This window comes from Platalea leucorodia, assembly GCF_965183815.1.
Source record: "Platalea leucorodia genome assembly, chromosome: 1".
NCBI lineage: Eukaryota > Metazoa > Chordata > Aves > Pelecaniformes > Threskiornithidae > Platalea > Platalea leucorodia.
The window spans coordinates 99,967,115-99,994,114 of NC_138823.1; the positions used below are offsets into that span (position 1 = coordinate 99,967,115).

The window sequence follows — 27,000 nt, forward strand, 5'->3', positions numbered from 1 at the left end:
TACTCGTTTGTAAGATAAAGGTAATACATTTTGTATGGCATTTCTTTAGGGAGTAAGCACAGACTGCATAGGCTTTTTGTTTACCACCTACCATTTGTTTATAGAAATGGGAAATTAACATGCGGGTACTTAAAGATTGTTTGCGTTCTTAAGGAAATGAAGATTTATCAAAACAAAACATGATTCTGATAGTTTTGATACTGTGGATCTCTGGGGCTTTGGAGAAGAGGATTTGATTTCTTAAGGCACTCAGATTGTGTTTAGGTTAATGTTTTTGCTAATGACAGCTCTGAGACTGACAGCCTGGGAGTGCGGATCTCCAGAATGGGTCAGGTATGGAGAAAGGTAATTCAGGATTCCCATAATCATCTCAGAGAAAGTGCTTTGAGGAAAGTTCAGCTTCTGTGTCATCTTTAGCAGGCTTTGCTCTCCCTAGGTGCTGAAAATAAATCTGTTCATCTATTCAACAGATGTTTATCTGCTTAACAAACAGAAAACTTCATTACACAGCGCTACCAATACTGTACATGGAGGATGATTACTTTTAGTTACTACCCACTCTGGGCAGTATTGGGAGTTGAAGATGAAAGGGGTTCAGAGGACTGCATGAGCCTGCACAGTGATGCTAGACCTCAGGCTTGAGTTTAGACCCTGTTCCTTGTTGGACTCATCGTGGCACCCAAGGGCACATACTGTTTCTCTGACAAAACTTAAGCTCTCATCGGTCCAAGACGTACCCATCAGGTAGCAGGACAATAATTAGTACTGCACAGCCTAGAGGGCAGGAGAGGGGAGAGCAGTATAAATGAAATCATTCTGAAGGTGGCTAGAGGATGGAAAGCTTCGTTACTTGTTTATCTGTGTGAGGTGAATGGATCATCTTAAAGGGAAAAGGATGCGATGAAGATACGATGGAATATGACTAGTTCTCGGTGTGTCTTTATTCAGTTGCAGGCATGAACAAGTATTTCCAGCCTTTTTACCAGCCCAATGAATGTGGGAAAGCACTTTGTGTGAGGCCAGATGTCATGGAACTGGATGAGCTCTATGAGTTCCCAGAATATTCACGAGACCCTACCATGTACTTGGCTTTGAGAAACCTGATTTTGGCTCTGTGGTACACAAACTGCAAGGTAAGAGATGCTAATAGTTAATTTGTTTGTTTACAAATAATAGCTGCTTTTGGGGGATGTGGACTCTCTTCTTAGACATCTCCTTATGCAACAAAAAAACTGCTCCCATCCTTTTGAAAATACATTCTAAGATTGGCTGTTTTTTGGGGTTTGTTGGGGTTGGGATTTTTTTTTTTTGAGTTTTAATGCCTAGGAGCTTCTTTTGCAGTAAAATACAAAAGTTTTAAAAGTATTGGAATTCTACTGAGTCTGCCCAGCTATTAACTTTTAAAGGGATGCTTGAACATTTCTAAACAATGTTTGTGGGTGCTTTATGATTTTTATTTTTTTTTTTTCATATGACTGTTGGACTTGTGATTGTCTTTTTACTTATGCTAACTCTATGACACTGCCTTCAATGAAATTGCTGGAATTTCACATACTGAAGCTTTCAGACACTGAAGTCTGTATTTATGTGAAATTTTTGGATATTAATCTATTTTTTATTTGGAATGCCATTTTGGAATGGATTTTACTGGAATGTCATTGTGAGCACGGCCACCAGGTAGATTCATTTTGCAATCAAGGATGCATTTCAGTACCATTCCTGTACTAATGGAGCACACCATGGAGTTTGCAAGAGTATCTTGCAGGCTCATTTGCTTTTATTCCATGTTAATCTATCTTAATAAATTGTTACCTTACTGTGTAAAGCTGGCTAGCAAGAAACTTCCACAAAACTTGCTTTTAAAATGCTCTCAGAAACCTGATGCATGATTAATTTTTACCATCTGGTTTATAGTTTAAATATAATGTAAGTGCATGAAAAAAATTGAATATTAGATAATCAACACTATCTGTTCTTTGTTTCTCCTTTGCAGGAGGCTCTTACCCCTCAAAAATGTATCCATCATATCATTGTTCGGGGGCTTGTGCGTATTCGTTGTGTACAGGAAATGGAGAGGATACTTTATTTTATGACAAGGAAAGGGCTAATTAATACAGGGATTTTATCAGTCAGTCCTGACCAGTATCTTCTTCCTAAAGAATACCACAATGTAAGTTGCTGTAATAATCCCTACGTTATTAGTGCTACAAAACTACATGGCATGTGTCTTTTTTTTTTTTTTTTTTTTTTGTTCTGGATTTTTTGCTCATTACCTGTGATTCTAACCATTTATGTAAAAATTACATCTAAAGTGTATTTGTATATGTTTTTAATTCATGAAATAGTTTTTACTGGTCGACCCAATCTGTGATTGAAATCATTACAAGGTAAGTGTTTCTTGTCTGACAACCTCAATTAGATTTTGTTACTTGACTGATAACCTCAGCTGTTTGTGTTAAAGGAAATTGAGACATCTGCTTTTAAAGCGCTGAAAAATTGTAACTATTTTCAAAGCTACAACTGATCTTTTCTCTATATTAAATGCACTAGCATCTTGAAAAGTTACCACTGATTACTTTAGAGGACAAGAGAGCCTAGATTTCTGAAACCTACAGGTATTTTTAACTTTAGCAAGAAGAAAAGTAAGTGTGCACTGATAACTTTTATTTTATTTCTAACTATTCTAATTTAAATCTTTTATTATTTTTTAGAAATCTGTCATTATTGTTGGGGCTGGTGCAGCAGGATTAGCAGCGGCCCGACAACTGCACAACTTTGGAATTAAGGTAAGAAACTTTAGAGTACATTACTTAAAAAATCAGACTTCCTCTGCTTTGAAAGTGCTCTTCATCAAAATGAAAAAATTACATTCTTGGTACAAATGTTTGTGTGTAGGGCATCCTAATTAATTTATAAAATCTGGAGTTTTATTGAGTAAATCTGCTGTTTAAAACCAGCGGTTTTTTTGCATCTAAAATTCAACAAAGCATGCAGTGAATATTTTACATAGACGGGTTGGGAAGATAGGGGAGACATGGATATTCACGTCCAAATAATGGGACTGTAGATGATGATGGCTGTTTAAATGAGGTGAAATTTTCTTTCCTTTGCGCACTTTACTATACTTACTTGTTGCTTATTAAAACCAAGGAAACCACGTGTATTTCCCTTTTCTCTCATATTTATCATTCATTGACAGTGTGATCTCACAATATTTACATGTTGACATAGTTTTACACATTAGAATATTCTTATGAAAAATCTATGGGACTCTTTAAACGTGAAGTGTTTGCAGGGCTGATGTTTAAGGAAATGAATGACCATCTGACCTTCTGGATTTATATGTTTATATGTTCATATATGTATATGAAAACCTGAATCCTATAGCCCCATTATCTCATTCTTTGGTTGCTAAACAGCAAATTGCAGTGCAGCCTTTTTGCACATTAAGTCCTGTGGAAAAGGACTTAAAAAAAAAAAAAGGACTTAAAAAAAAAAAAAGCTTAAGGAAAGCTGTCCTGCAGTAAAATACATAAATATCAACTGGCAGAACCTTTTTTTTAATATATAAAAATACATAAATATATTTATATTAATATATATATTTTTATATATATACACACTGTTGTTTTCTACTGCTCTGGAGAGATGGAGTTTCTCTAAAAAGACTTTCTCTAAAAATAAAAAGATAATATAAGTAAGTAAGGGTAAATGTATTCAGTCAGACATCCATCTAGTCCAGTATCTTATGTCTATCTGTGACAAGTACTGGATGCTGAAGGAGGTAGGTATGAATGTTGGAAATACATAAGAATGGGGTTTTCTTGGAATACCCCAGGAATAAATTTCTTCAAAAGGTATATGGACTTCCTCAGATGGACATTGCACCCAGATCATTGTGTTTAATAGCCTGTAGCATGTTGTAAACTCCAGTCTCGAGATTTCCTGAATAGGTTTTTTAAAAAGAAGGCTTATTTTTGTTAGAGTTGTTTCTTAAAGTAACAGTTATTTTATATGTGTATATCCCAAAGGGTAACCTTTAAAAGACAATTTAAATGCATCAATTAACCGTATCCACAAACGAAAATAAAGCGTTAAGGTCACTATCACTGCTGGATTGCTTGGGGTTTTTTTTGTTTTGTTTTCCTCTTTGCTCTGGAGTTGAACAGGTATGTTTAATATAATCAAATCTTACAATTTACTAAGCTGCATTGTGTTGTAGGTCATTGTCTTAGAAGCTAAAGACAGAATTGGTGGCCGAGTGTGGGACGATAAGACATTCAAAGGAGTCACTGTTGGAAGAGGTGCACAAATTGTCAATGGATGTGTCAACAACCCAATGGCGCTAATGTGTGAGCAAGTGGGTTCCCTGCAGTGGTCATGCATTATCACTAGTGAAAAACTGTCATTTAAGCCAGGTTTGGGTGGCTGGGTAAGGGTGGGAGTCCTTTTTCATGACATGATTAAAACACTGTTCTGCATTGTAAGTAAACTCTGTGTTGCTATTATATCTTTGCTAACAGCTGGGGACAGAGAAGGGCTATAGAATGGTTTTGGTCACATTATGTAAAGAACAACAAGGCGGCTCCAGCTTCAGAACCAGAGGAAACGACTTTTTTCCCCTTTTCTGGAGAAAGTAATGTAAAAGGTCCCTGGCAGACTTCCTTAGAGCTGAGAAAGGCTTTACTGTGGGAGGCTATTGCTATGTTGTTGTAATATATAGTTCCATGACAGACTTGCATTTGCTCAGCCTCTATATTTCTAGTTCAATTCCGCACAAGTTAAGATGAATATGTGTAACAACTACTGATGCAAACACGCTGCGGTTTGATTTTTTTTTTTTTTTTTTTTTGGGGGGGGGGGGGGGGGGGGTTGGTTTCGTTTTTTTGGAGCGGGAAGCTGAATTTCTCCAAGTGGGACTTGAGTATGGATTTTGTTCAGAGAGGCATGCAAATCCAGCCCATGCTGTTTTAACTGTTTAGTGCTCTGTAGTGTCATGAAGAAATTGTTTTGGTTTTTGGTTGTTTTTTTTTTAAATCATGTTTTATGTATGAGGTGAAGAGCAATGGCTTCTGAATACACATTGCATGCCCATCCCTTTGTGGTCATTTGAAGTCAACTTTCATTCAAAGTACAACTGTATCTTGAGAAGAGATCCGCAGTGGTGACCAACAGCCTAGAGAGATGTGAGGATATGTGAAAAGCCCTGGAGCGCACCCTAAGTAACAAGGACCTAGGAAGAAGTTAGCGCTATATTTGTGATATTTTCTCTAGGCTGCCTCTGTAGAACATAAAACCATCTTTATTCTGACTTAGCTCTGTTGTGCGTTCAATACAAGTTGGACAAGCAGAGCAAGATACTAGGTTTAATTCCAAATAATTTCTTTCTTTGCTTGACTGTTAATGAAATTGGCAGTAACTGGCAATCAACATCCTGTCAATCCCTGAATGCAGAGAACTGTTTGGGCATCCGGCACCAGAACGTTGTAGAAAAGAACTGATTTTAATGGTGATTTAGAGAATAAGGTGAGGTAGAAATGAAGGAGACTGGTTCATCATGTTTGATGACCAGACCTAACACCTCTGTACTAGTCCTTGGCCTGATAGGAAAGTTGGAGATGAGGCTTCTGGGAATCCCCGATAAAGAAAAGGATGGAAGAGTGCGGAACAACGGTTTGTGGACAATTAATAGATAGAAGGGTTGTTGGTACTCCAGTTCTAGGAGGACGAAAGTTTGAGTTAATCTGACTAATTATTTAAAGTCCTGGATGTTTTTTAAGTGGCATCACTTAAATCTGAGGGATTCACCTTACTTTTAAGTAACTTTGAGCAGGCTAAGCACTGTAATTTTTCTATACTTAAAAAGCAATAAAATGTCTTTTTCTTAAGCTTGGCATTAAAATGCACAAACTAGGGGAGAAATGTGACTTGATCCAGGAAGGTGGAAGGATAACAGATCCCACTATTGATAAACGTATGGACTTTCATTTCAATGCCATCCTAGATGTCGTCTCTGAGTGGAGAAAAGATAAAACCCAACATCAGGATGTTCCTCTTGGTGGTAAGTGGGAGATGTATTGCAAAGTGAAGATGTTGGCTGTATTCATAGAGTTTTATGTTAAACTGGCTTTTACATCGGACATTTTTAGAAGTGTATGGCTGTACATCTGACCTTACATCCAACAGTGATAACCTGGCTCTGTGGAGGACAAAGGGAGATTGACTATTGTATACACACAGACCAAAATGTCACTTGTAACTTTTAAGGAAGCCTAATTTGAAAGCTTTTATAATACTATATGACTTCTGACATAATATCGTGTTTTCATGAGGTAGCTTTTTCAGTATAACTAGTGGCACTAGCAGTTCAAAAGACTTGATTCTTGCTGAAGCAGGCCATAGCTAGCCATAACTCTTACACTTTTTGACTAATCTGTCTGAAAAAGAGCCTGATCAAAGCCTTCTGCTGGCAAGAATAGTCCCATCTCCATTGGTAACGCCTCCCACCACACTTACAGCATGCAAGCACATTCAACAACAAAAAATAAACTCACTCAGAAATGTCTGCCTCCCAAATCTTTTCAGCGTGGATTCTGTAAGACAGAATTAGTAACTCCTGTGTTCTTTGGTGAACTCTGGATCAAATTTCTCAGCTCTTTTGGTTTTGTAAAAATTAAGCAGGATTTATTTGCAAGGATTCTCCATTATCTTGAAGTGTATAGCTTCAACTGTATATTGATAATAGCTAAACAATTAATTTCTCTCCTGTCTCAATTGGCTAGCCCAGCTGTGCTGTTGCACAGTGTGCTGCTGCTTTTTTTTTTTTCTTTTAAGTAATTTTAACCTCTCTTTTTCCTGAAGTTTTGTATGTTTCCTTTTTGAAGAAGATTTTACTAGGGAAACCTATGACTAAACAACGACGTATTTTATCACCGGAAAGATCTTGCGGTTTTTTTTTTCTATGAGAAGAAAAACATCTTAGTGCAACTTAGCAATAAACGTGAAAATCTTGTGATCCAGAGAATAGCATATTGAAATGCAGTAGGACTTCTGATGAATCGTGATATATTCTTATTTTAAACATGTTCTTTCACAGAAAAAATACAAGAGATCTATAAAGCATTTATTCAGGAGTCTGGTATCCAGTTCAGTGAGCTGGAAGAAAAAGTACTACAGTTCCATCTCAGTAATTTGGAGTATGCCTGTGGCAGCAATCTCTCTCAGGTGAGTTTTGACAGCTGTGTTCCAAAGTGGTTGAGCTTCATAGAAAATAGGGCTGGCAGTAACATTGAGAAGGCATCTGATCCAGCCCATGGCCCCAAAGGAAGAATCAGCGATCCCTAAACTGTGCCTACATCCCTAACCCGTTCTTTAAAAGCACTGAGACACAGAGCCCAGCACTGCCTTAGGTGATCTGATGGGAGTTCATGACACGCTTCCAGCGACATCCTCTTCAACGCCAGAGTAGACAGTTCAGTGTTCAGAGTAGATGGTGCAGTGGAGTAGGGCATTTTGCTGAGATGCTGGGTGGTAGGATTCACAAGAGAGTTATGCTTCCTCAGATGTTGTGTGTGACTTCTGCTTCTCAGTTCTGTGTTTAAAAACTGAGGTATTTCTCTACCTTGCTAGGTATCTTGAGAATAAATGCATTTAACTTCTGAAGTGTTCAACACCCTGACGGTGGGCCCCAGTTCACCACTCCTAGGTATTCTGTTGACTATGTGATACTTGGCTTTCCTCGTGACTTCAATTTTAACCAAGCAGGTTCAGGAAATATCTAAGTATGATGTTGTTTGCAGTGCATTATTTACTCAGTCCTGTTGCTTGGGTTAAAGATGTTTAGGGTCAATTGCAGCACGGTAGTGGGACAGCTGATTGGTAGGTGCAGATGCACAAATCTGATCTGAACTGAGAAGCATATAAGAACAGAACAAAAATCTGCAAGACCATGCTATACCAGGGCAGTCAATGGAAAATATTTTGATATGTCAAGCTTTTGCACTTCACAAGCACCCAGGGGAAATAAGAAAAATGTTAAAAATCTATCTTACCTTCAATTTTAAAATCAAAATATGAGGCAAACGCAACTGCAGTGATAGGAATTGGCATTTGAGTAGCAGTTTGAGAACTGCTTCAGATTTTTCACTGCTAAGTGGTGATTGCTTAGTGCAAATATCACTATTGTACTCTGAGTTTGCAGCGGTGGGGGGGAGAAGGTCAAAAAAAGATATCATGGAAGAACCTCCAGAGTGACAGAAAAATTCCATTGAGATTTTTTTGTATCTTATTTTCCCCTTAATGTTGGGAAATAAAATATTTTCCATTTTTATTTGAAGTCTTAAGTCTGTAAAATCAGATTTCTTTGCTAGAGACAGGAAACTGAAATAAATACACTGCAATCCACCTGAATTTTTGTACTACTTTCCTTGTTTTCTCTACCAAGCAGAACTATAAATTACCTGCTAGTGACCAACCCATATTATGACATTTCTTAATTCAGCAATTCCTATGTTGTATAGTGGCCTTAGGTAAATAAGCCATTTGCTCTTGTCAGCATTGCCATACGTTCTGGTGATACACTTTTTTTTTTTTTTCTAGTTGTGAAGGGAATTAGGGTGGCTTCTTCTACTGTGGGACTTGTGCTAGTACCCCTGTCACCTCACCAGTAGAGACAGCTAGTTATGTTCTGTCCACAGGTATCTGCACGCTCATGGGACCACAATGAATTTTTTGCCCAGTTTGCTGGAGATCACACTCTACTAACTGTGGGATATTCTACTGTGATTGATAAATTGGCAGAAGGGCTGGACATCCGGCTGAATTTCCCAGTGAGTCTGGAAAATGTTGATGCAGTGCCTGTCTTGGATTGCTTTGAAGCACCCAATCATCTCTTTGTATTCTTTTGGACCAGGCAAATCTGTGCCTGTGATTATTTTGACTTGTCTTCAAGAAAAGAGAGGACAATTTCAGCATTTCTGGAAATCTTCTTTGAGGACTATCAGTACTTAAATATTATGATATGATGAGCTTATATGTTAGAATCATGATGATTTTTCTTTTTTAGCTTCCATGGAGTCTTTTTTTTTTTTTTTTTTTCTTTCAATATTTCTCTGGAAATTTGTGTTCTTCAATTTCTAGTTTGCAGACTGATGCTATATTAGCTATTCTTGCCTAAATTCATGCTGCATATGTAGATTTTGTAGTGTAATCTTCAATTTGTCTTTCAATAGGTACAGAGTATTGACTATTCTGGTGAAGAAGTACAGGTCACTACTACAGATGGAACAGTGTGGACAACACAAAAGGTAGCCAATATGCTTCAAGATTTTAGGGAACACAAGAACAATACTGACGACAGTACATGTCCTTTTTGTCTTTTTTTTTTTCTCCACCTCAGAAGACTATTTAGTCCAATTTCTCCCCACTCAAAGATGAAAACTTACATATTCTAGTGACCCATATTTGGATGTCCTAGAGCCTGTTTTTCATTGAGCATGCTTGAGTTTTGAGTACTACTAGTTGATCTGAAGAACTAAGCACTATAAAGGTAGTACTAAAAATGTGAAGCAAGTAGATTTTTATCTGGTCTTTGAAGTGACAGTTATATTTTCTGGTTCCATTCCCTGCTCAGCTTTACCCCATTTAGCATGTGAATCTGCCCTGTTAAAATTTTTCCCTTTGGTATGCAGGACTTGACAACCCTTATTTCTCAGTCTCCTTTATTCCCTGTATCCCCACCTACTTCATGCTGCATAATTTAGCTTTTAGTAATTTTTAAAATGATACATAAACTTGATCAAGATTGGATTGACATCAACAGTGTTACTGAGCATATTTTAAAGAGAAGGGATCTGTTAAGGAAGAAAAACCAAACCGAAACAATGACCATCTTCTCTCCTTTCAAAAAGACAGTTTTGTTAATCTGAGAGCCATTAACTGTAATTTACAGGAGGTATTAAAATTAGCAGCATGGTTAGCCACTCTGATACAAGCAATTCAACATACTAAACTTCAAACCAGTGAACTGCAGGATCTTTTCTCACCTGAACGTAAGGCATGTGCTTCCCATTAATGGGGAGTAAAACCAGACACTAATCTAGAGATGTCTGGCGAGTATTATGCTGCATCCTACAAGAATAATCCAAGATAGTTAAGAGGATGCTGTGAGGCTTAAGTGCAGTATTCAGCTTTTGCTACTGTTGTAATTATTTCTTTCAGGTATTAGTGACTGTACCACTGGCTCTTCTTCAGAAAAATGCCATTCAGTTTAATCCTCCACTGTCAGAGAAAAAAATTAAAGCCATTAATAGTTTGGGAGCAGGAATCATTGAGAAGGTAAGTAATTTCAGATTATAATTCATTTTCTTTTCATAGAAACATTGGCTGCTTTGTCCCTGTTGCTTTTGCTGTGTATTTCTCAGGATTTATTATGCATTTAGTTTTACTTGTAGCCCAGAAGAGCAAAATGCTATTGGGGATCATATGTATTTCCATTTCTTAGACTTCCCAACTTGATGGGGTTTTAAAGAAATTGTTTGCAGAATCACTTCACAGATTAAACGTTTTGTGCCTAATTTTGAGCAAGCCTTCATGATGGTTTTAGATCTTCCAAAATTCTAATAACATGCCTATTCCAGGACCTTTTCACCTAATAAATACATAAACTACTTCAGAAGAATACTGGAAGTTGTGTATTTGACCAGTGTAAAATCTCCTACCCTTTCCCCGTGCAAAAAGACTGCTGCTCCTGAAAAGATCCATAATAAGATGTGTGCTTAGAACAGAACAGTAACAGAAGTAATGCCAGAAAGAGGATTATAACAATGTTGAAATTTAAAGGCAAGATTCAGAACCGCCCCCCCCCCCCCCCCCCCCCGGATGGGGATCACTAAGTTCTACATTAGGTTTGTAAAAATTCTGCTGAATTTCTTCAGCATTTGCCGTAGTGAATTCCATTGTGAATTCGATACTGTCTATGCATTTGCAATTTGTGAGACTAGCGGATTTTTTTCCTTCCCTGTCCCCCTTGGAGAACAGGCCCATATATTCTCTGTTGAGACCCTCTCATAGAACTGGGTGTCGCTAATGGAGTGGAAAAGGGAAAAAGAATTAGAACATGTACCATATCCAGTTATGAGTTTTGTGGTATGAAATGCTTTAATTCCATCTCTCTCTCTCTCTCTAGATTGCCTTGCAGTTTCCTTATAGATTTTGGGACAGTAAAATTCAAGGAGCTGATTTTTTTGGTCATGTTCCACCCAATTCCAGCCAACGTGGGCTCTTTAGTGTTTTCTATGACATGGATCCAGAGGTATCTAGCTCTATTTTCTGTTGGCCCTTCAGAAATTCAGTTTGGGATCTAGGTGCAATAATTACTGAACAATGAAAGTTTTCTTCTTCCCCCCAACCCCCACGACCGTTTAAAGAAGTGGAAGCAGTGTTATTTATCAAGAAAAAGCAGTTACTTCATTGTAATAAATGGGAATGCTTTCCTACATTTGGATACAAAATAATATACAAGGAAGTTTAATGCTTTTATTCTCAAACTATCTTGAAAACAAGTCTGTAATACCTGACTATAGATGCATGAATATGGGAAAAAGTTTACCAGTCACTTCCAGTTTAGGACTTCTGTTCCCCTATTTAAATCAGCTAAAAATCCTGCTAAAAAGATCATGCTGGCTTATTAACACTTAACGGCTTGCACTAGCCTGAATAACTATGTGGAGTGGCAGAAGAAAAGACAAACACTAGGTTTTGTATGAAACTGAGGTCTGTAGGGTCAGTCCCAAACTCATGAATTTCAAAACAAATTCAAACCAGTGCATTGACATCATGTTTCTCTTCCCTGCCAGGTCCAAGCAGACACATCTTACCTTTTCATGCTTTTACAACAACTGCTGCTTACTACTTGGCAGCAATTAAAAGGCCATTTTGTAACCTTATGGCTTACTCCAAAAGGAAACCAGCCTGTGAAGATGGTGCTCTGTTACTACACTATCTGTACCTGTATATTACTTTCCTTAAGGAAGTTTTCAATACTTTTAAGCCCATTCTACACGTGGTCCAGTGTGCTGGTGCTGTCCAGAGACACTAGATATAATGCTTTATTTGCTTGATAGCTATTCTCTGCTAGCTATCACGTTTAGTAACAGAAGAATTGCCTTTTATAAAGAAGAGAGGGAGAGTTCTTTTAAAGGACTTGAGAACCTGTGTGCTATTAGTCACTACTTCATCTTTGAAACTTCTGCATGGTAGCAGATGTCTTGAAGTGGAAGGAAACATCAGTAGAACTGAGCTTTCATTTCTTGGGCCAAAATCTGTCGGTAAGAACCTAGTACTGGCTAATCCAAAACATGTCTTAACTAGTATTTAAATAGATTCTCTCTGTTACCACCTTTTGAAATTGGAGTACAGTTGAGGTGGAATTTGGCTCGGAACTGGAGCTTAAGAGGTCTGTCACGACAACACACTATAAACGTCCAATCTTTTGGTGTAGCCTTTAAATAGGTAGACAGGAAGTTTTCAGTTAATTCAGCAAGTTGTAAAAGGGACTGACCGTAACACAGATCTGGGAACAAGGCATCAGAGGATGTTAGTAACTTGAGCATAAATACCGTAGAATATGCACCCTTTCTTCTAAGGAATCAAACCCATTTCCTCTAGAACAAAAGTTGCTCTGCAGCTGAAAATCTCTTTGTCAGTACCAACTGAAAGGGACTCTTCAAGAAATACTTAATAATCTAATAATTTCAAAATTATGTGTTAATGTCTTGTTTTTAGGGCAAACAAAGCATTTTAATGTCAGTGGTCACTGGAGATGCTGTGACAACCATTAAGAATTTAGATGATAAACAAGTACTGCAACAGTGTATGACTGTACTTCGAGAGCTGTTTAAGGAGCAGGTAAGAGAAGCCTCTTAAGAGATGAATTAACTTGCCAACAGAGGTAAAGCTTTCAATTGTATTACTTCACAATGTGTAGGAAAACCTTTGACATTTTAAACTGGTTTTCGTGTCAGTTTGAGGGGGAATATGCTTCCTTTGAGATATACTAAAACACGATGTTTGGTCTCTTGTGTGAAGAATGTGAATTGAATTATCTTAGATCTGTGTGAAGGAAAATGGTAATGAATTGAAAAACAGAAATGAACTATCATCCTTTAAAGTGCTTTTAGAAAGGAAAATTAATTAAAATCAGTATTTCAGGCAGGTAACACAAATACACTTCTTACTTAGCTGTTGCTTTTTCCAAACTTTTTTTTTCGGTCATCACTGCTTCCAGTACCTCATATAAGCTTTAAGCAAGATGAATTTGATTGTGATTCCCCCTCCCTCCATGTAAAAAGCAACTGAAATTACAACACCTCCACCACCACCCCCAAACCAAACAAATCCCTTACTCTTCTAATAAGAAACAACCCTTCCTGAGCTGTCTTGGGATGGAGGTAAGTCAAAAGGATCTATCAAGGGCCCTACATCCTGACTGTAAAAAAACATTGGATAAAAATTTCTACCTTTTTTCCTTCCCTCAGCTCATCATCTGGATAAAAATTAATAGGAAAATAGGAGAAATCTGGGGCAAGCAGAAGAAATATCACTTAGCAATGTTATTTGCATTCCGCTCTATAGACAGTAACGCCTTAGTTAAATTACTTAGAGCAGTTAGATCCCAAGGAATGCTTGTGTTAATGTTCATGAGTGATCTCTCAAGTTTTACTGATGGTTCAGATGTTAGGATTAATGATCTTGGAAAAACTTCAGCATCTGAAAGCCCAACTTTTCCTAGAAAACATACTTTTGGTAATGGCTTTACAATTACCAGAATCATGCGCAATCTAAGTCCACGTACCTGCTATTTTGATCTCATGAGAACGTCGAGGTAGCAAACAGGTCTTTGGTTTTGGTGCCACTCTAGTCTAGGAAAGTGATTTTCGTGTCTGTCTCCGTGGTTTATAGCAGTTGTGAATTTCAGTCATCTGTCCGCAACGCGGCAGGATTTTCAAAGACAAGATAGCTTCCAGGGGTGTACCAGAACTTCTTCTGAGATGTCCGTGAACCTTGCCATACTTGGCTAGCCATTGTCTTGGTTGCTTGAGCTTTAGTCTCTGATGTGCTACCTGAATGGAACAGTCTATTTGTTGATACCAGATGTTGTGTAAGAGGCAAGCAGGGGTGCTTCTGTTTACTTGTCACAAGCGCCTCAAGAGCAAGACACAGCTGTAGTTGGCTCAGCCTTCATACAGTTGTTATCCAGGCTCTTTTTGGTAGGATTGCGTGGAATTTGCATGCTGCAATGGGACAAAGAATACACAGTATTACTGTCATGGCTTAGCTGCAGACACTCTGACTTTCTGGTTTTTGTTTTCTCCCTGAACCTAATTTTCAAGCCAGCTCATTTTCTGATCTCAGATAAGTAATGTTATTTCTCCATTGGAATAAAATAATTATCTCCAAAATGAAGATTACACTTTGAGATTTAAGAAGCTAGAAGCAGCAAAGCATCATGCCTTACCAAGACAGAAAGTGCTTACATTATACATGCAAACATGTTAAATGATGTTGATATTGGTATTTTATCTGTTTGCAAGAGTATATATGTATTTCAAGAATTTTTTTTCCTCATGTATAGTTCTAGGTATTTTATAATATCCAGATTTATTGCATTCAAAACAGTGTAACTGTGATGTTTCAGACATCAAGCAAGCCTAGCAAACAAAATTATCTTTGTGGTTAATAGTATAATAAAGAAAATTGGAACTGCATTCTGGAATGTGATCTAATCTGTGTTGTAATAATACTACATACTCTAAAAAGACTACAAGAAACTGTTTATGAGAAAAAGCTATGCAATTATGAGCTTTTCTTTGCAGTGCATAACTTTTACTTTGATTATGCAGGAGGTTCCTGACCCAGTGAAGTTTTTTGTTACTCGATGGAGCAAAGACCCTTGGCTCCAGATGGCATATAGTTTTGTAAAAACAGGTGGCACCGGCGAAGCTTATGACATTATAGCTGAAGACATACAAGGAAAAATTTTTTTTGCTGGTGAGGTAAGGATCTTTGTTACTGTTAATTAAGGTTATTGGGGAACTATTTCTTGTGAAAGAGCGTCTTTTGCTAACCAACATCATTAATCTAGAGGCAACATATAAATATTCTGTTACACAAATACGCTAATGTTTCTTGATTTTGACACAGAACCCTCTTTACTCATATAATTACTTGGAATGGAAAGTCTGCCAGATATTTCAGGTCAGGAGTGAACTGCATAACCAATAAGTGCGGAACATGACAAGACTATACAATACACTTATATTTTTAGTCCAATTGTCTTTCTCTTACTCCATTTGTGGCTAACAAATGCATGCTGCTGATGGTATAGGTGCATTCTATACTGGAACAGAACTTACTTGCCCCACCAAAGTCCAGATGGCAAAACAGACTACTAATTTTGCTAGTTGACTTGCTTGCAAATTCTGAAGTTGCTAAAAATCTTAAGCATTTCCTCCTACATCCTTTCTAAGAAGTTTTCCATGGCTTTTAAAAATGTTGGTATATGCTTAAGGAAAACAAAACTGATCTTATAAACTGAAATTTTATTTGTTTTAATAGTTTTAGAAACAATTCACTTTTTTTTTTTTTTTAAATACAGGCTACAAACAGGCACTTTCCTCAGACCGTTACAGGAGCTTACTTGAGTGGGGTTCGAGAAGCAAGCAAAATAGCAGCATTTTAAGTACTGAAATTTTGTGTTTATAGATATATTTTTAATTGTTTTCTGTGGGTAAAACTATCTTCAAGTTTCCTATATGCTGCCTTTTTCCTAAGTGGTACTTAAATAGAATATGGTACCTGAAGATAAAATCTTCATCTTCCTATTCCTCTTTTTCCCCCACCCCCCTTTTAAGCCCTGGTGATACGTATTGTTGGGGGTTTTTTCCAGCTAAGGTATTACTAGCAAGAGTGACATTGGAGTCCCTGGCCACAGCTTAACTAACAGAACTTTTGTTGAGAGTCCTCTTCTGTATGGCTCAAGTCATGCTATTGTAAACCTTCATTTCAGAAGGTCGGATGAAAACAAGACTAAGTTAACATACAGCATTAAAAATGCTGGCAGTTAGTAATGATGATGGGAATTTTCCACTGACTGTGCTTCTCAGGTTGATTATGCTCATAGGATTTCAAACTTGCTCCCAAAAGCCCAAATAGCCTAGACAAATTCTAGAATTATTATAGGAAGGAACTCAACTATAATTCTTTCCACTTGCAACCAATAACCTTTTCTATAATATTTTTTATATTCTTAGCCTCCACTAAGTGGGCTTTGGAATACCAAGTTTGTTCCTTTAAATCAGATGGCTGGAACAGTTTACAGTGCAATCACAGAAAGGTTATTGTAGCTAATAAAAACTTGAAAAATTAACTTTTACATTACTTTAAAAAACTTTGAAATATTCTCTCTCCTACTTATTCAGAGAAATCCTTGTTACAATAATAGGCTAAGTTTAGATTTGCTTAGTGCTTCTGATGATGTAGAAACAGAACAGCTTTAAAAAAATACTATATTTCTATGATTATTTTGAAAACAAACTTCCAAATTCATTTGGGCTGAGTAGAGGAACTATCTACTGATATGAGTGCACAGTGCGGGGTGAAGGACTGTAAGTTCCTAATGGCTCATTCAGCTTTTATATTTCAAAAATAAGTGAAGATGAATGAGGAAAAATTCTAACACTTTTATGAAGGGCTGAAACAAGGTGGCTTGCACTTTGACTTGAAGGTTGGTTTTTTTTTTTTTCCTTTTATTATGAAAGTATTATTAAAAACAACTTGAGGGAGTAATTCAGTAAGGGCTAAGCATCTATCTATTAGCTTTTCCGTGGGACAGAGAAGAAAATAAAGTATTTTTCAGTAGAAATAAGGCATACACAACCAGGATATCTGTTGTAATACTGTTCCACTAAAATATTATTAATGAAAAAAAATAAAACCAACTTTCAGATCTCTTCCCCCACACCTTCCCTATTATTTTATTGCGTAGACCTCATGATTTCTGGAAGGAAAGTAAGCACTTATTCTTTTCCCCCCTCATTCTCATGCATAGGCTCTTTTTTTTTAATCTCTTCATTTAAGAATGACACAGCAATCTTTTTTTTTTGAGTTACAGTGTTTATTTCTATAAAGCTCTATCCTTGGGGAAAAAAAAATAAAAAACAACAAGCAACCTTAAGAAAAATCCTACTGAATAAACACAATTCTTCTTTTTAAATACCTAATATTTTGTTTTTAGAGTAGCTATGATATTGTTAAATACCTTTATTTAATCTCTAATTTACAAGGTGAAGATGTTTATATAACTAAATGTTTTTCAGATATATATTCTGTTCTGCTTCTTAAAGCTGAATTATATGGATTAATAGGAAAAGTGTAACTGTTCATAATTTTCCTCTACATAAATGCTAGTATGTACAGTTCTAAAGTATTTCCAAGTATTAAATTGTAATTTAAAGGCTATGAGAAGTAAGACAAAATCCTCTGATGGTAAAAGATAATCAGGCGTCAGATTTTGCTTTTGGTAATCATTTGCACTTTGTTAATTTCACATCTTACAGGCCAACTTATAGCATAACTAGGAAAGATTGAGAGCTGCATATGTTTCAGTTCCAAGCTTCTTTATCATATATGACAAAATCATTAGGAGAGGAGCTTCTGAAGGTGGGAAAAAAGCTTATTACCACAAGTCCAAAACATTGTATTCAATGGCTGCTTCAGCTGACCTTGGTTAAAACTTCAGTCAGCTTAATAACAACATATAAACACATCACATTTTAGGTAGGAACTGTCTGGAAAGTTGAGCTCAGCATCCATTTCTGCAGTCCAAAGTTTTGTTTGAACATGCTCGATTTTAAGCATATGCTTCCATCCTGTTAATTTGTACTTGGGGTTTTAAATCTATCTACAACTTTGCAGGTAGATAAATGCTATATTCTAGAGACGGACGTGAACAAATACTGTCACATTTGGCTTTAGCTGCTGCACACTTCTTATAGCATTAAAAAAAAAAAAGGATAACAAATGATAAATTTACCAATGGCCTAGTCTATTAATTATTTGTATATTATTTTGGTGCCAGGGCACTTAAACTGTGTTGTGCTGCACTTAAGTTTGAGGAGTAAATAAAATAAGTATGTTCCATTTTAATTTACGTTCATTTAAAATGTATAAGAACATCAGGCTGGTTCTGAGACTTCATTCTTTAATTAATGTTCCCCAAAAATTTTTTTAATACCTATGTTAAAATTTATTTCAAGCATGTATGTGTTTTTTCTTTTGTGTTTAATTTATTCCCTGCAAATAAAGAACGGGGGAATGTTTTCTTTGAGTAGATTTGTTTAAATGTTATCAAAAATATTTGAATGCAGAGCATGATCTGTTACACTTCAGCTCTTCTGTGTGACTATGTTATGGCAGCAGAATAAAACTGGAAAGTATCCACAGGATGCCCATGTTTCAGTTGTTTTTTTTTTTCTTTAAGCTAGTAGCTAAGCCTGCCTTTTTGTTACATTTGATATTGATTTAAGATTTCATTTTAGTATATTTCTACAGCTAGACAATTCCTCAAAAGTGCTGCTCTACAGCTAAGTACTAACTTTGCTCATTTAGACAATACCGTAATAGTCAGTGTCTTTTGCCTCAGGTTTACAAAACAATTCATAAGCTTGTATCAGATTATTTTCCTTAGCCAGAGGAAATTTAAGTTAAAATGGTAATTGTTTAGAAGCACTGCCCATAATTTTAAAATAGCCAGAAAAATCACCAGAGAACCACTTAATGCTTTTCACTGAGCTTCCTTCTAGCACAGATGACTATAAGCACGTGCAAGCCTGAGTACATACCCAGAACATTCAAAATACAAACAAATTGTGATAAGTTATGTACATTGTTCTTCTTGAATGGGGGGGTTAGATGTTCATTTATTATAAGTCTGACTGCAGGCAACTAAAAAAACCCCCAATATTCCTACTCCCTTTGAAAGTTTATTTCAGCCAGTGACACATGTAGGTCTGAACCACTGAAAACAATACTGTGTGGAAGATTCACTGCTTTCCCCTAACTTGATTAGCAGCTCAAAGTTTGTACCCTGAGGATGTGCTTTGTTCTCCTAATGCTAACTCCCTGCAGGAAGTTATTTTTGTTACATGTGATACTGGTCTTGAAAAATGTTAACTTCAGTCTAAGAATAACAATCTTTAAAATGGAAACAAAATACTAATGCTGCTTTTAAAATAAAGTACAAATCAGTAGATTCCATCACACTCCCCCAAAGAATGACAGTCCTTCAAAAAACAGTTGGTGTGAGGGAATTTTTTTTTTTCCTTTTAGCCCAGCTGTCTAAAACTTAGATCAGAAATAAAAGTGAAGTAGCAAGTCTATGACTGAGTGCAGTCCAGTGAACAAGGTCAGGTGAAAAGGCAGGGCAAGTTACGTAATATTGCCATCCTCTGATCCCCAGGACCTCTGGAGATCATCTGGTTTCAGCCCTTACGCGGAACAGGGCCAACATGGAGCTGGTTGCTCAGGGCCCTGCCAGGTTGAGTTCTCAACAGCTCCAACAACAGCGATTCCACAACTGCTCCAGGCCCTGTTTCTGTGTGACCGCCCCCGCGGGGACGCTTTTCTTCCCCTAACGTGTAATTGCAATTTCCCTGGTGGCAGCTTGTGCTGGTTGCCTCCCATCCTCTCGCCATGCACCTCCAAGCAGAGCCTGGCCCTGCCTTCCCCATACTCTCCCATCTGGCGCCCAGGCTGCAGCCTGCAGTACGATCCCCCTTTACCTGTCCCTTCCTAAGGCTGGAGAAGCTCTGCCTCCCTTCCCCTCCTGCACCGCGTGCCCCAGCCCCCTGCCCGTCCTGGTGACCCTCCCCTGCACTCGCTCCAGTAGGTCCGTGCCTGTCTTGCACCAGGGAGCCCAGAGCTGGACACAGCACTCCCAGGGCAGGCTCACAGGTGCTGAACGGGGGGTAATAACCACTCCCCTCAACCTGCAAACAGCCCAGAGTGCTGCCCGTGTTCCTTATCCCAAGGGCGCGCTGCTGACCTGGGTTCAGCTCATTGTCTGCGAGAGCCACCTGCCCCTGCCCAGGTCCTCTTCTGCAGAGCTGCGTAGAAGGAGGCCACTGTCCCCACCCGCACTGCTGTACAGGGTTATTCGAACCCAGCAGGATGCTGCATTTGCTTTTGTTGACCTTTATGGAGGTTCCTGTCAGCCCATTTCTCCTGCAAGTCAAGGTCCATCCGAATAAACTTTTAGACCTAAAACTTCCAGCTACTTGCTTTAATAACTATTTCTGAATTCAAAGGCAGGAGAGACATTTCTTTGAAGAAGCAAAATAACACACTTGGCAGCATTCAAGATGTTTCTTAACTTTTTTCCAGCAAGTGAAACATTGATTTTACTGAACTTCTTATTGCAAGTTTTCAGACAGTATTCTGGTGCCTTATAGATTTTCCACTTTTCTCCCTAAATAATAGGAACTAAAATAACAACCACCACCACCAGAAGTCATTTCAGGAGTGCTTTCATCTAGCTCAGTCAAAGCTACTTGATTATAGTGAACTTTCTGATTTGGAAACAGGAACAAGAAGATCTACCCAAGCGGTCAAGAGCCACCCTCTCTCTGAAACAGCAATCGAGCTAAATAAACCTTATTGGAATCACCACGCTGACTGCCAGGGGCCTTATTTGGCCAGATTAAGCACTGGGCTCCAAAAGGGTTATTTTTAAGTCCAGCTCAGCAGTGGCTAATCGAAACCCAGACATTCATAGATCTTGCTTTGTCATATGCCTTGTGACAGGATAATGCAGAAAGAACACATGCTATAAGCAGCCCACTCAGGTCCAAGGCGGCTATTAGTCGAGAGCTTCTGGAAAAAAGTGGGATGGCACTTAAAGTTGTGTCGTCCTAATTTTGTCTTGGTTAGACATGCCTGGGCTGTATAGCATGGGTTACTGCATAACTCCAACTCAGCTCTTTTCCTAAAGACACGTAACCTCTCTTCACTCAAAATTCCTACTCTTCCCTGCCCGCACCTAGCCCTCTCCATCTTCTTTCTCCTACAGGGCGCATACACTGTTACCTCAAGTGCCAACCTCACTCATCAGAACAGTAGTTTATATAAGCAAGTCATTCAGGTTAATTTGTGTGGTTTTGCAGGTCACCAACCAAAATACTGAATACCAAAGACTTAACTAAACAGAGGAACCAATAAACAGGACTGTAGGAATTATGCTGTAAGCAATCAAATCAAGACATTAGGACTATTTTTCCAGAATACAATGGTCAGGACATAATCTTAAGCATCTGGAAGGTATACACCTGAACACTTTATTCAGTTACCTTTTATCCAGTTAGCCAGTTTCTATTTTTTATGAACATCTCTATACAGGATTTAGAGTCCTGATCAGCTGTGTTTTAAATCCAATAGCATCAGGATAAGCAGGACATTTTATTTACCTTTTAGTACCGTCTTGCAGCCTTTCCCCCAGTTGTAGAACGAACTGGAATCTTGTATCAGCCGCAGCCAGAGTGGTATGGATTAGCAGGGACACAGCTCAGACATTTCTTCTCTGTTGAGGACTACACTGAGTTGTAGTTAAGAGATTTAAACAAAGTATTTGAAGGATGCTGAGTTCATTTCCATTCCATCTGCGCAATTCCAAAGTGGAAAGTAATGCATATATACAAGAAACAGGAGTACACTATCCTTTTTTAAGTTTTCATTAGAATTTACACTATAAAAAGTGTTTATACTTGGGAGTCACTCATCTTAAAAACACTTCCTGACCCACATAATTAAAACTGACTAGTATATTTACATAAAAATCACAAGGCAGTTCAAATATTTGTAGAAAATCCATCCAAAAACCCAACAAAAAACTTGACACAAGTGACTTACCGCTTTTCAGCATGGCTTGGAAACTTTTGATGTTTTTAATTGCAAATTAAAAAGTGTTCTTTATGCTAAGATAGTTCAGAGAGAAAACAAAAAACCAAACCAAAACAAAACCAAAAACCTCAAAAAAACAACCTCACAGAAGATCCAAAATCTTATCCTGCTGCAAGGACATACATTTCAGCAATAGTATCTTTAAAGTAGAGAGGCCTGCTGAATCAGGCTGGAATAGTTTCTGCCAGATGAGATAAAGACGACAACCTTGTTTCTGTATAGATTTTTTTTTTTTTTTACTATACATTTAAGCAAATGTTAGATCATCAAAATTGATTTACATTTTTGTGAAAGACATTTATTGAGTACAAAAAAAACCCCCATTACATTCAGCCTTGTTATAAATGATTACACGCAAAGAAATTCGAAAAGTGTGTGTGAAGATTAATAGTCTAACTGGCTGAACATTTTCAGAATTTAAATCATTTATGAACCCTTATTTCTCAACTGTACAATAATAAAATTCAAAAAATACGCTTTGTCTTTCCAGCAATACTACAGTCAGAGGGATTCTGTGCTCATGGCGTTAATGGCAGCCCACACTTTGGCAACTATTGGTTTCATGATTTTAAGTGTAGGACTTCCTATATTAGCAACGAGGTGTACGGAGAACAGAAACCTAAACAACAAAAATTTATGCAAAGAGTTCACTTTGATCCAAAATGCTGGAGGCCAAAGTTCAAGACTGCACGCTTAAAAGTACCATTGTCTGTGTTGAGGCACCAAGGCTCAGGTTCAGAAGAGCTTTCCCGTACAGGAGAGAGCTTAACCACACACGTCAGTGCTGCCCGATTCGGAAGCCCCACTGTAGACTTCCAAAGCTATCGAGCCTCCCAGCTGTACATCTTGGATACCCACTTCTGAGATGCTAGGCCATCAAGTGAAGACACTAAAGTAAAAGATTTTTTTGCAAAGCGAACTTCAGAAGTTTTCCTATAGCCTTTGGAGGGATTTTATTTACTATGTGAAGCCATTGAAACAAATGTATCTGCAGTCTTTTGTACAAAGTTAAATGCTGAAAAGCTTAAGTATAAAACTACAGTTTAGTTTCTGTACAAGGTAAGATGGGACAAACATCATAAAACCTCAACTCGCTTGTAGTTTCATGAAACTTCTCCATACCACTTTTCATCACAGCCTCACTGCTGAACACTGACATTTCATGTCATAAATCCTAAGATAACAAGATTAAAAAACTGATTTGCACAAAAGAAATCCGAAATAACTTTATATACACAACAGAAAGCCTTTTAAAAGTACAAAAATAACATCTATATGCCAATTAGTTACCATGCTTTGACAGTTCTCTCAGTGCCTACACATGCAAGACAGTGATCTAGATTTGGAATAATTCTGCATCTGTAGAACATACCAGAATATAAAAGACATTAACATGTGACTAACTCTTGTTATTTTCAGAATGGATATGTATTCAAAATCTCTTTATAACCAATACTGCAATATTCCAGTCTCTGCATGTATATGTGCAGATAAGCAGCTTTCATCTTACTTGATTTTAAAATCTCCTGCAAGCTAGTAATCCACACTAAAAAGCTACGATGGTTCTAATGAATCTAGTTATACAAAGCAATTCAAAATGTACAAAAACTATAAAAAAGGGAACATTTTATTGCCATGCATGAAACTTAAGTATGTTCAACTAAAAACTGCATCAAATGCAGTTTTGTTTTGTTTTTAAAAAAAAAAAAAAAAGATACACAAAGCAATTTACATCAACACTCTTAACATTAGATCAGCAGAATCAGCTCTGACTAAATACCACAAGGGTAAGACACATTCCTTTTGCTGGTGCCTATCAGATCTTCAAATCCATGGGAACATAAAACCAGGAATCTTCATTTCCCACAGTCAAATCAGATCATGAAATCAACTGAAATGAGAAGTGTATTAGTTTTCTCCTTTCTCTCAATCCAATCACATACAGCCTCTCCTTTTGCATCTGACTATCAAGAAAATACACTCTAGTTTTGTTATCACAAAAAACCGAGAACATCCCTACAAGCAGACAAATTGCTCTCTTATGCCTTTGCTGACAGCGACACATGTACGCACAGCACACAGACATAACTATTTCTAGATAGATAGCCATATATCAACATCTGCAAATGAAGCCACAAGAGCAAGAAAAGTTACTTTATTAACTCCACTAAGTGAACCTCACTTCTCTAGTTCCATTTTTAGTATTGGGGCAAGCAAAAGTAATTGAACTTGAAAATTTTCTTACAAATTACCAACCACAGACTGGACAATAAACCCTTTGTCATGAGTACATTAGATCAGGCCTAATCCTGAGTGCAGCAAACTCAAGGGCAACATAACTGTGCTACTGGGAGCACATACAGAGAAAAGCTATCCATCTTTATCCTCTTTTGCCTTCTCTCGTTGCCAGAGCTTGCAGGTCTGCAGAGCTTACACAGCCTCATGCATTGTTGCCTACAAATGTATGTGGTCAGTGCATGAATTATTATTAATTAGTGCACCTTGCAGCCAAGGCTGTAATTTACAGCAAATGCATAGCTTTCAGAGAATAAAAGTAATCAAAAATTATGATAGCTTTCTTTAGTAAGCAGAACTAAAACTAAATTCGTAAGAGTAGTAGTGGCATGCTAAGAAAATAGAGTTTGAAGCGGTTATTTTTGAAAGAGGGATACAACAGGGAAGAAAAAAAATCAGAGCCAGAGTTCAGGTTTATCAGAGCACTAAACTTCCAATACTATACAGGAGGCTATTAAAACTAGTGCCACTTTCTAATAGGCTGAAGAAAAAAAAACCCAACCCAGAATGTTTTCTAAATGATAAAGTCTTTACCTCTTTGACTGTTTTTTTAATGAAGTCTTTCCTGTCAGATAAATCATAACTAGGATAGTTTTCATACACCTAAAAAAAAAAAAAAAAAAAGGTAAAAAACCCCCAAACCTCAAATTACTTTCATTCAAGGTATTGTATGAATTGGAGGAGTTTAAATTAAATAAGGGCAAAAATTGGTGTGGCACTTCTAGTATTACAACCGCCAAAAGCTTATTTTCCTGTCCTTATTTTGACCACATAAATATTTAAATACATGTATTTTTTTTGTGTTTGGTCACTGACTAAACTAGTACTATAAATTTTTCACATCAACAAATTGGAACACCTAGCTTGCCAGGTCAGACAAGTAACAATTCTCCAGTCTTTGCCTTACATGCTTTCTAAGTAGTCAGATACCCCTGCATTACTGTAGGAAGCTAAACAAATATCAAATCCCAAGGCTTATTTATTTTTTGATAATAAGCAAAATTGTGATCCTATCAAGTGACTAATAGAAGAGCCAACACATTTGAGTGCTATTCTACAACTATTCTTTGATTAACTGGGTGGGAGAGGACCAAGCAAACAAAAAACAGATGCCAACACTGACAACCAATGCAGAATATTTTATTTCAGTATACCAAATTTCAAACTTCTAGAATGACTATAAACACGACAAAAAGTTTGTACAGAATATAAACATGCAGTTTTCTCATAAGAATAACTTCTGGTTTAATTTTCTCAAGACAACTTCTTGGAAGTAGGATGAAAACAAACACATGAGTAAACTGGCTGTAGAATATGTCATGGTACAGTACTGTCGGTGTTTTGGTCACTTTTTCCCCACCTTTCCCTTTTCCGGCCACACGGTCCGTTCCTGCCACCTGTGCTGACAATTACTGGATTCCTCGCTGAAGTGATTCAACTCACTAACTCAGCTGAGAACTATTCATTTTTTGCTGACAGACGAGAGTTGAATGGACTCATCAAGAGACCGTATGAAGAATGAGCGCAAGGTGAGCAGGAGAAATGTACAGAGAGCGGGACACAGCCCTCCCCTTTTGACAGTAGCAAGCTGCTGCACCATTTCAATATCTCAAATATTTTCACTTTAATACATGGCAGCTGTTTTGGAGGTAATAATGCTGCTTTCCATGTAACTAATTTTTCTTCGGAGACTTCCCTTCTAATGTTGGCTATCAGTGTTGCATATCTTAAGATTAAAGCTCTCCTCCTTATAGCTGTTGGTAAATAAATAAATCAATGCAAAACTACTTTGTTTCTGAACCACTGTGCAGAGTGCAAGCCTCCATTTCTGGAATGATGACAAAAGTCAGTTCACAGACAACCCACTGCCTAAAAAGAGAGTGCAAAATCGTATTTGCTTACCTCCTTGCAAATTTGTTTCATTGTGACCTCCTCCAAGTTTGCATTGGCCAACAAGTTCTTGACAGTTTCCTTAAGTTCTTCATCTGTGGGTGGTTTCTTCAGCTTTTTAATTAAAGGTTCATCATCTGAACTATCCTCAGACTCACTTTCTAAATATGAAGAATAATTTGAATTGTAATAAAAGATTTTCAAATTTGCCTGCTTTCTTCCTCCAAAACAGAAGCCATCAGAACTTTCCCCAAACATCTGATGCAGATGTTCTTCCTTGAAATAGACATCTTGCCAGATCATCCATTTAAAAACAAAGCTAATGCTATCAGTACTACATTTATTTATGAATCCGCATCATTGTTAATGAACTATCCGTTTGCAAATCAATGTGTACTCTAGAAAGTATGGGAGAGAACAATTTAATCTATCAAACTAAAAAAGGTTTATTGCAGCAATTCTAAATTGAGGTATTATGGCCCTAAGAAAAAAGTACTTCTTTCCTTTAAAAAGGAGTTTGGATTTTTTTCTCCCCAGCAGCGCTGCCGACTAGGATTTTGTAGTTTTGCAATGCTGTATTACTAAATATGCTATCAGAAACACCATGACAACAAATGAAGATAATCATAAAGGAAGTTAAGTGAAGAGGCACAAGACACTCCTACAATCTTTTCCAGCAGCAAAAAAATTAGACTGAACGACTCCAACATCCAGTCAGTTCCTCTACTGCCAACAAGACAAAATCCAGAGCAGATGCCAAACAATCTAGGTAACGTCTTTACAGAAAGACCTACTTAACATTTT

At 37.4% G+C, this 27,000-nt stretch overlaps 2 protein-coding genes across 7 annotated transcripts in view; one reads left to right on the top strand and one right to left on the bottom strand.

The window, feature by feature from the left end:
* KDM1B (lysine demethylase 1B) overlaps positions 1 to 18,800 on the top strand; it is a 28,693-nt gene extending 9,893 nt beyond the window's left edge. For both annotated transcript variants that reach the window (XM_082322715.1, XM_082322714.1), the window contains exons 10-22: positions 949 to 1,133; positions 1,994 to 2,170; positions 2,712 to 2,786; positions 4,223 to 4,360; positions 5,890 to 6,061; positions 7,097 to 7,224; positions 8,697 to 8,828; positions 9,231 to 9,305; positions 10,219 to 10,335; positions 11,186 to 11,311; positions 12,784 to 12,906; positions 14,901 to 15,053; positions 15,656 to 18,800. In XM_082322715.1, the coding sequence (XP_082178841.1) occupies positions 949 to 1,133; positions 1,994 to 2,170; positions 2,712 to 2,786; positions 4,223 to 4,360; positions 5,890 to 6,061; positions 7,097 to 7,224; positions 8,697 to 8,828; positions 9,231 to 9,305; positions 10,219 to 10,335; positions 11,186 to 11,311; positions 12,784 to 12,906; positions 14,901 to 15,053; positions 15,656 to 15,739 (1,685 nt within the window). In that variant the 3' untranslated portion in view covers positions 15,740 to 18,800. The remainder of the gene's footprint in view (positions 1 to 948; positions 1,134 to 1,993; positions 2,171 to 2,711; positions 2,787 to 4,222; positions 4,361 to 5,889; positions 6,062 to 7,096; positions 7,225 to 8,696; positions 8,829 to 9,230; positions 9,306 to 10,218; positions 10,336 to 11,185; positions 11,312 to 12,783; positions 12,907 to 14,900; positions 15,054 to 15,655) is intronic.
* The window catches only part of DEK (DEK proto-oncogene), a 51,499-nt gene that overhangs the window by 8,944 nt on the left and 15,555 nt on the right, over positions 1 to 27,000 (bottom strand). The window contains exons 9-13 of one of the 5 annotated variants that reach the window (XR_014229301.1): positions 26,209 to 26,357; positions 24,841 to 24,909; positions 21,519 to 21,710; positions 13,853 to 14,291; positions 10,151 to 10,278 (exon numbers count right to left, since the gene is read on the bottom strand). Coding sequence is in view for 3 of the 5 variants with exons in the window: in XM_082322740.1 (XP_082178866.1) it covers positions 21,696 to 21,710; positions 24,841 to 24,909; positions 26,209 to 26,357 (233 nt within the window). In the remaining 2 variants the exon portion in view is untranslated. The other 4 variants (XR_014229300.1, XM_082322740.1, XM_082322741.1 and 1 more) reach the window with 4 other exon arrangements.